The sequence below is a fragment of the Arachis ipaensis genome, chromosome B3 (assembly GCF_059453495.1).
Source record: "Arachis ipaensis isolate K30076 ecotype BB chromosome B3, ASM5945349v1, whole genome shotgun sequence".
In the NCBI taxonomy this organism is placed as follows: Eukaryota; Viridiplantae; Streptophyta; class Magnoliopsida; order Fabales; family Fabaceae; genus Arachis; species Arachis ipaensis.
The window spans coordinates 30937501-30947675 of record NC_142438.1 but is presented as its reverse complement, the minus strand read 5'-3'; the positions used below and the strand labels follow the sequence as shown (position 1 = coordinate 30947675).

Sequence of the window (10175 nt, the reverse complement as noted above, 5' to 3'; positions counted from 1 at the left end):
GGAATATCTGTCTGACTAGACCTGTTCGATTTAATAAAGTGTCTTGAAATCGAATCCGTGTCGAGTACCTCTATCCAATGCCCGCATGTGCATCTTTTTTACAACTACTAATCACCTCAATCGACCTCTTCACTACTTCGAACTAACTTACCTTAGTCGAAAATATTTTTCGACTAACAATGTGAAGCTAAGACTGTGTTTGTTTTTGAGAACAGGATAAGATAAGATGTTAAAAATAAGATACAAATGATTAGAGATACAAAATTTTATGTTATTGTATTCTATTTAGTAATAAATTAGAACAAATTATAAAAATATAATTTATTCTTATTTTTTTATTCAAAAAATATGAAAAGAAAAATATAATAATAAAAAATATAATTATAAAAGATTAACAAGAATAAGTTGTGTTCTTTGTTAATATCTCTGCTTGTCAGGATAGATATAAAATATACTAATTCAGTATCTCTAGACACAATATCTCTATCCATGTTTTATTTGTCAAATATGATTTTGTATCTCGATCTCTGTCTCAATGTCCTTTTTTATAAACAAACGCAGCCCAAAGGATGTGCTTTGTACACCCGCTGCTGAGCGCAGGTGCACCGTGCACCATTCATCATTTAGGTTTTTGAATTTGAATCCTCTAAATTTTGAATTTTTATTTTTTAGAGTAAAGTATAATCTCTCATCCTTGAATATTTTTTCTCTCATGTTTTTCTTAATCCCACTTATGAAATAAATGGAAAGAGGTTACACTTTATTCTCTAAAGTGAAATCCAAAATTTAGAGGATCCAACTTGTAATTTGTACAAACGATTTGATTTTGAACGGCTTTTAGCAATTTTGACTGGATTTTAAGGGTAAAAGATTTGATAGTCCAACAATATTTAGATTATTAAATGGTCTTAGTAATAAAATATATTTTTTAAGTTTTTTAATAATAATCAAATAATTTTTATTTAATTTTAATTAGTGATTAATTTTTTATATATTATTTAATTATAAAATTTACCTTTTATTTTATAAATTATTATTTTATTATTTATCCATCATTGTTTATCTTTTCTTAAAATTTTATCATTAAATTTTGTGAGTATTTATCTTCAATCTTTTTTTAATTTTATTTTAATATGAAAATCTGAATTATCTTTTCTAATATTAAAATTATTAATTTTTTAATCTCCCATCAATTTATTTTTTAATTATCAAATTCTATAATGTCCGAGTTTCTTTTTCTTTTTTTAATTTTTCGTTTAACACATTGACACAAATCAACTAGATTAATTCATTGACATGAAAAAAAAAAAATTTTTGAGTGATAAAGTTGCATACCCTTCAATTGAAGATAGCAATTGAACATACATCAATCAATCGCCGCCATCATCACATCCTAACTAGTAACATTGCGATTCTAGGTAATCCGAAATTCTAATCTACAAGACTACAATCCACAAATGTAGGTGCAAATACAAAACAGATTAGCACAATATCCAAGGGCATAAGTTCCCAGTTGAAACTTTTCACACTTTTGTTCGCAAATGTTGTCTTGTATGCAAAAGTTATCCGTCTGCACTCTACAAAATTCTCCCTTAACAACTTGAATTGTCCTTGAGAAAACTGAAAATAGAGTGAAATTAAACATGACGTTTTGATGTAGAATATTGAATTTCCATAGATCTTAGAACGAGGGGGAAAATATATACAGATTAGACAAAAAATATGAATATCAGATGTGATAGAATGATGTGGGAACCTGAAGCCAAAAGGACAAGTAAAAAGAGGTTTGTCGTGGAGAACTTGGCCATTATAAAACATCCAGTGCTAACAACCCTTAATTATGATACATTTTGCACATATATGCAACTCTAGGGTATGGAGAGATGCATATATAGATAAAACTCATTCCACTGTTTGGCATGTCACTTTTTAATTTGTTGTATATCAAATCAGAGAGGAATGCTGGTGAGGCATCAAAATTTATTATTTTTGGTTCTTGGTTAGCCATCAATATTTAAAAATATGAGATAAAGTATATTGTTAAATTACTAAACTAAAAGAACTAGACTAAAAAAATTATGTTAATGGTTAAGTGATGGTAAAAAATAATAAATTCTAATGGTCCTCTAATATTTTTCTAAGTTTTAATCAATAATGCTAGTGAGATCTAATGATTAACAACGTTATGTTATTATTATGTTTTTATAGTTCGTTATGTTATTATATAGTCAAAAATACTGAAAAGGTAAATTATTTAGTTTAATATCATAGATGTAACAGTTGAGTTAATGAAACTTAGCTTGGTGTTTATAATAAGTCGATGAATTAAGGTTCTTATTGCTTGGTATTTATAAAATGTAAACTAAGACACATTGCTCTTAGTGTAAATGAATCGACATTATTATTTAATTTATGTGAATGATTTTTTTAGTTCAGAGACAATATATATAATAATATATATTATCATATTTTTTTTTGGTATTATATATTATCATATTTATTTACACAGTTTAGTGACAATGGACATCACACTTTTTGGTTTGATGCTTTTAGAATAGAACAATGCTACACATACAAATTTTTTTGTTAATTAAATCCAACTAAGTTGGTCTAATATCAATAAAAATCATTCTCATCACTCTCATTTGCTTACTCACTCAAACTTTATTATTTAATTTGGTTGAACTTAATTTATAAAAAAAACTTATATGTATAACAGTTTTCTTTGGGATAATCTTACCTGGATATTTTTTTTTTGTAACCATACATGCATGTAATTCTTTTACTATGAGTTCCTTGTTTTATAGATTTCATTTTTTTTTTCGTTTTCTATTTGATTACGGATTTTCTCAAACATGGATCATAAGTTGATTGATTTAGATTTTGTTGTCTGCTTTTTTTTTTTTTGGCTATTTATGGTTTTAACTTTTAAGTTGATTGAGCAACACACTGTGTTAGATGTGTATACACAAATTAGAAGGGGATAAGATTGGGTATAACTGTATGAGAGAGAGAACATCGTGTGCCAAAAAAAATTGTACAATATAATACAAAAGTTAGTATCCATGAAAGGTAAATGAAGGCATGTCACTTTGAATTTATGAAAGGTTATGAACGTAGGTATCATTAATTTCAATGAATAAAAAAATTGAATTAATAAACCTTGGTACTTATCAATCGGTAATGAAGATATGAATTGCTTTCTAACCATGTTGAGCCAAAATTTTGACACAAATATTCGGATTAAGAAAGAGTTCAACAGTGTGAAGTTGAAAAAGTTCATAAGCTGTAGTCGAAGATACCAATTTCCGACAGTTTTGTAATTACCTCGGTACCTCCAGAATTCAAAGATAGGCCGATTTTGTTTAAGAATCGAACCGAATTAAGCATCGATTTCTAGTTGAACCAATTCAACTGGCCAATTCGGTTCGGATTTAGAACCATGGTTTCTATACTACTATGCTCTTGTACATTTAGCAGCTTTTTTATTTTATTTTATTTTATTTAAATGAAAAAAAAAATTAAAAGCCCAAAAGCGCAACTCATTCAAGCCATGTTAGCCATTTGCATAGTTGACAGTCAATTTGCCATGGAAACAAATTATTAATTATGTACATTCAATTGTGGAACCAACTCAACTTATAGAAGTGCAGTGAAAGCTAATGCAGCATTCTTCCACGTCCCCATCGCATCGATCCATAACCATTTTCTAGAGAAAATTTGTTGATTAAGAAATAAGAAACAATTATGATCACCAATTCCAAAACGAAGAAAATAGAGTCAACCTTAATCAAAGCACATTTACCCCCTATCGGCATGCAAATTTTAGTAGGAAATCATTACGGTTAGGGATCCCCTTTTGTCCTTTTTTTTTTTCATTTTTTTCTAAGAGAAACTTACAGATCTTAATGTTACTATGTGATACTGGTATTTGGTAATATGCGACCATTGATCTTAACTGAATACAAAGATAAAACAACAATCACCATTGACTAAATTGAAATTTTAACAATGCATGTATTATAGTTTAGTATAGAAGGTGAGAGAATAATAAAATTAACTTAAAACCTTTCAAGAATCCAAGGTTCGACTTAAGACTGAAATCACACCCGAGTCCCCATTTAAGAAGAAAACTTCAAGTGGCACATATGGAGCGGAAGACGTTGAAGCACCAACCCTGTAGGTCGGTTGCAACATTTTGCTACCTTTCGCACAAGGAATTGTTCTAAGGCGAGGTCCAGTTCTCATTTGCCAGATCTTCATGTCATTCACAAAGGAAAGAAATTAAGCCACTTCATGCAATTAAAAAGTTTATTCATTTATTTGTTTATTTATTTTTCATAAAAGAAAGTTTATTCAATTATTTATGCATACTAATAAAGTTCAACTGTCAAATGTCAATGTTACACTAACAACAAATGAGAGAACTCAGAAAATTAGTCATAATATCATTTTAATAATTCAAGTTTTTAATTGCAATGTAAAGGTAAAATATGTAATGTACCTCAATGATTCCTTTTCTAGGTGCATGAATAGCCAAACACAAACAGTAATCACTCTTCACAGGTTCATAGTGATTAGAGCTTGACGATGTGGTGTCTTTGTTAACCAACATCTCCATGAATAGACAGCTGGCGTCCCTATATCCCTGCGAATTCCATAGTAAGAGAATAAATTATAAAACAGATACTATATTTTGATATTTCAGGGAGGGAAAATTGAGGTTCAAGAGAGAACCTTCCACAAGCGCACAACCACAAGCGCTTGAGTATCAAGCAGCAATATGCGACCAAGTGAATCTGTTATAGCAGCCAATGTACCACTTGGGGATAAGGTAAGCTTCTCACCCTTCCTAGGGTGATCCTTAAAACAAGTCAAAGGTGAAGCTGCATTTAACAATGATAGCAAAGTCAGACAACTAAGGAGGACATTAACCCTACAACCAGTTTATCAAATCATCTATTGCTAGAAAAGGGTAGGTCCAACAACATTTCTTTTGTTTTCTTGATTAGACTCAAGTGTGCATCATTTGAATTTAATTAAAAGAACACTCAAAATAAGCTTCTTAATATCAAATTACATCAAAATAAGCTTCTGAGGGGGGAAGTCCCTTATAAAATCATGAGTTTTACACCAAGTAGATGCCACGTGTTTAATCCTATCCCATAAAGTATGCTAGTAAAAAAATCTGTCATTGAAGGTGTGTGTATTACGCTCCGACCAAATTGTCCAGATAATGGCAAAAACTGCACAGTGCCACAAAAATTTTGCATATTTTCTACTAGCAAACCAAACAAACCTAGTAAATAGAAATTTGTCTAGGGTTGCATGACCGTCAAAGATGCTAAACAAATTGTTTCAATATAAAAGAGGTCAGCGGGCAATGCAAAAACACGTGAATTTGACTGTGAATTTTCCCCACACATAACATAAACATCAGGGAAGATATCCTTATGTGGCCTTCAAACCAGTAACATACCATTGGGTATTAATTCCGTTAAGCAGAGCTATCCATATAAAAGATTTGACTTTAGAAGGAGCTTTGGACTTCCAAATGGGGTCTAGATGGAAAGTTCTGTTGGATGAATCGGTAAGAAATTGGAAAAGGATTTACAAGTAAAACTACTAGAGATGTAAAGAGACCATATACTTTTGTCGAGGTTAAAAAAAACGGAAAACCATCAAGGAGACCTAAAAGATTCAAAATTAAGTTCATAGGATTCCCTATCATTAAGGTTACGAAAGAAATGGAAGTCTGAAGAGAAAGAGGAAGCCTGAGTAAATGTAAAAGGATGGAATAGGAGAATTATGCAAGGAAGATAGATAATAATGATTAGGAAAGATTGGGTTAAAAGAGGTATCTCCTATTTTATTGGAAAAATATATTTTTGGTTTGAATAAATGAACAAAATATGGGCAATAAATTCTTAGTTGGGATAAATGTTACCCTCCTCTATATGTACGTAAACTTTACTAGCAAATAACCAACATAACACGTTTTATAGTACACAATAGAAGCAACACAACCAACGTAACATAACCTCTTTCTCTCTAAACAATTACACCACTCGTACCTCTAAAATTATTCTTTTTTTATTGATGGCACCATTGAATTACAATCATCTATCATGAAGATCATTCAAAATCTTGTAAACTTGAACATCAATAAAATCATGAACTAGCAACTCATATTCAAACACATTATAAACTTTTATATTACCTTCAATTTTGAACTATAAAAATTATGTCAAATTATTTTGGATTAATGTGAAATCCTATAGACGTTATTTACAATATATAAGCCTCTGATCCAACGGTGGGATTTGTATGAAATTACTATATATAAGGGATAGTTGAAATGAATAGCAAAAGGTGAGAAGGGTTGAGAGGGTTCTCAAATATCCTCTAGGTTCTTTGGCCCCCTTTGACCAAAAAAACTGCTATTTCTACTCAGGAAAGATGAAAATTAAAAACACACAAAATTATTCATAAAAGAATTAAACTCACTTTGTACTTAGAAAAGAGCCTCGTCTAACAAAAAGTATCCAAATGTTAAATCTATGTTGACTCCATTAAGAGATAAGCAAGTGTGGCATGTTAAATTCCCAAACTACCCCTTCCGCTATATTCAACATTACAAACCATCACCATCAGTGAATTAGTAGAATTCATCTCAACATTCAATTGACAATCAATTAACAAATGGAACTCAATCCAATTTGGTTTGGCCGAACCAACACCAGAATCAACTATCTACTACCATCATTGCTCTATATATGCTCCACGTTCACATCTTCACTCATTTGAGATGCGGTTGCAGTTGAACTCCCATTGTGATTAGATAACCCATTTGCATTTGCATTCACACTCATAGGGTTCGTAACCTGTGAATCCCCAAATTCCTCAACCCAGCAACTCCGATGGTGTTGAAGCACGCTTGCTGTTTTCAAAGGTCGAGAGGTGGTCTAGGGGCAAAATGGTCAATTTAGAAGAAAGACTAGGAAAAAAGCGAGGGAGAGGAGCAAGGAGGGAAGAGGAAATTGGAGCGGGTAGGGAGGCAATGGAGGTGGGTTAGGGAGGAGCACTTGATTCAAGATAGAAAGTGGTGAGGTACACATAAGCATTCTATTAACTAAATTGGTGACAGAAGAATTAACTTGATTCACAATTATTAACTCAAGGACCAAATTGAGTATGTTTAAAACTCGGACCAAACTGATGTAAAAACTCAAGGACCCTGGTCTCTATTCAAGCATCATGGTTAAACTTCAGCAACTAAATAACTCCAACTACCAGGAAATTATAATATTTCCCTTTCCTTTTACTTGGTTTAAGCTCTATTTATTTCATATCCAAAATATTTTGCAAGTTCATGTGTCGTTATAACCACAACAAGCAAAGACTGATATTAGTTCCTCCTACCTCGAGCAAAGGGCTGTGGCTTCTCCTCTGATTTCTTTGGAGATTTCTTGGGAGACGTCTGTTCACTCCGCCAAATCAACTTCGAAAAAGATGCTACTGTGGAAAATGCTGCGGGTACAACTTTAGACAAGAGTTCTCCCACTAAAGACCTGCCTTTGTCCTCAGAGAGTCTTCCAAATGGTCAAACCAAACTTGATCAATAAAAGACTTAATGAAGCACATCAGGGCACATATAAATATTGAAGAAGCACATTACATAATCCACGAAGTACCTGTATGCTGAGATCACAGCATCCTCTCCAACAGCCACTGCACAATAATAACGTTGACTGGACTGCCCAAGAATAAAAGCAGCTGAATTCAAATACCAGAAATGACTTCAGAAAGCATCCACTTTCTAGGATTTAACCAAAAACAATCATTATGGAAGATGAAAATCACAGTACGATAAAGTGAAACTGTGAAAGATGAGCTGCGCAATTGAAAAAATAAATAAATTAAATAAAAACAAATAAATTAAATCGAAAAGGAAATCAAGGAAATTTATCAAATAAAATTTATTACCATTTCTGTATTGAGAGACACAATTATATGTGATTTTCCTAGTCAGCAGGAATTTGATAGTCATTCAGATTATGGAGGAAGGGTAAAAGGACACCCAAATATGCTAACTAGCAACTAAAGGAGTAATAGCTAAATGGAAGAAAGAAATAAAAAAGGGTGACTTCAAAAAGGTTACATGCGATTATACAATGCAAAAAGCAAACAAAAAATTATGTTTGTATTTCACGAAACGAATTTGTATCATCAGTGATGCAGACTTGGCATCATTATTGAATGGATTTTACCTGGTTTTCCAATAGTGGTGGAGGCATTATGCCTGTGAGTGCCGCGTCAGCACAAGTACCATACTTGCCAATATTCCATAACTGGTAAGGTAATTTTACATATTGATTTTCAAAATCCTCTGAATCTTGGCTCTTTGGCTTTTGAACCCAGATTTGAGAATATTCTTCTTCAAACCATTTATGAAGCATATTCTACATTTCAACATTGCAATGGATACTATTAGATTCAAAATCCAGATTTTAAGATTGTAGCATTTTTCAGATTTACTTTAATTTTTTTCAAGATCCACTTAAATGCAGCAAACAATTTTACAGTAAACAAGATAAAGTATTCTAATACCCAAGAAAGCATCCTAAGTTTTACATTTAACACAAGGACTACAGGTCAGAAAGTTATACATAGCTGAAACACAGAAGTTGATGTTTACCTGAATATCGGAGCCATCAAAGCGGGCAACTACGCCTGGCATAATGACACAAAATTCTTCTGATGAAGTATCTTGAATTAAGTCTTTCTTTGTTCCCCGAACTCTTAACTTTAAAACTCGTCCAGGATAAATCATCTATTTAGAAGCAAATTGATATAAGACATATTAACAAATAGCAAAAGAATATAACAAATATAAATCTAAATTTGTGTTGAGGATTTTACTCATAATCTGATTTGTATACCCCGTGGAGTTTCCCATGCTTAAGATGACAAGGTAGCACCAAAAATTTTAATTCTGTCATAAAGGTTTTTTGAAAGAAGAACAAAGTATTTGAATAAATTTTTAGGGAACATATGATTAAGAACCCGAAAATTACATTTTCTGTCGAAAGATAAATGACCAACTTCTCAACAGAATTATCATATCAGCATTACTAGACATAAACGTTACCCATATCTTGGGACATATCCACACTCAACAAGAAATGGGGAAAATTTCGTGAATGCAACCTTCAGCATACTTGTTGTTAAGGTAATAAAATGACTTGAGTATCTTGGATGCTTGCCATGATTTAGCCAAGACTTAGCGGTGAGTGTTATCTTCTTAAAGCATCTCCTTCCAACCCTCGGTGCAAGAAGTTATTAACATCCAATTGACAAAGAAACCACCCTTGGACCACTACACAGGTCAGCAATGTCCAAACTTTGAACTACGAACATTTTTTTCTCACAAGAGAGGTGTTAAAAATGTCCAGTCCTTTAGTCTGAATGGCCCTTGCCCATAGCAATGAAACGAGCTTTCTACCAGCTCACTCACAGCTTAATCTTATATACCCACTAGCATGTAGCATCCAACAGCAATCACACCCTTTGCCTTCATTGCCTAGCTCTGAGATAGGAACCGGCCTCCCACACACAGCTTAACTCTTTTATACCCACTAGCATCCAATCACAACGTTCCCCTTCATCACCTCTACCCAACATTCAAACTCTCTAGCTTTGAGATAGGAACTGGCCTCAGTTTTAGACAATAAAGAAAAGGAGTAGCGACCTTTTGACGGTGAGACCCACTCATAAGTCATAACAGAGGAAGGAGGGCAGAGGATTATATATTTAATGATGTAGTAGTCATGGTTTGCCAGTAGGTGCTGCGTTCATAACTGTGTAGTATCTGCAGGTGGAGTATTTGATATAGAGGTGGTGGTTTTGATGGATTATTTGATATAGAGAAGCAAAACATCCGCATGAGGTTATAATAATACCAAGCAGATTACAGTTTCTAATATCGAATAATGCATTCATGAAAACCGAAATGCTGAGAAATGAATATCTCTGCTGTATCTAGAAAAGAAAAAATTTTTGACCTTCTAAACCAAATTTGTATCCCAAACAAACACGCACGCACACGAACGCACATTCGACTTCAACATTATCAGTCCCATGGCACTTTTTTCATGAGGAATTAAAATAGGTTT

The 10175-nt window shown here is 32.5% G+C and overlaps 1 protein-coding gene across 1 annotated transcript in view; it reads right to left on the bottom strand.

Moving 5' to 3' along the window:
* Positions 1-3959: 3959 nt before the first annotated feature.
* Positions 3960-10175, bottom strand: part of LOC107630057 (Rab3 GTPase-activating protein non-catalytic subunit) — a 6878-nt gene continuing 662 nt past the window's right edge. The window contains exons 2-8 of the mRNA XM_021118593.2: positions 8699-8833; positions 8271-8462; positions 7695-7756; positions 7423-7592; positions 4738-4886; positions 4505-4648; positions 3960-4257 (exon numbers count right to left, since the gene is read on the bottom strand). Coding sequence (XP_020974252.2) covers positions 4072-4257; positions 4505-4648; positions 4738-4886; positions 7423-7592; positions 7695-7756; positions 8271-8462; positions 8699-8833 — 1038 coding nt within the window. The 3' untranslated portion in view covers positions 3960-4071. The remainder of the gene's footprint in view (positions 4258-4504; positions 4649-4737; positions 4887-7422; positions 7593-7694; positions 7757-8270; positions 8463-8698; positions 8834-10175) is intronic.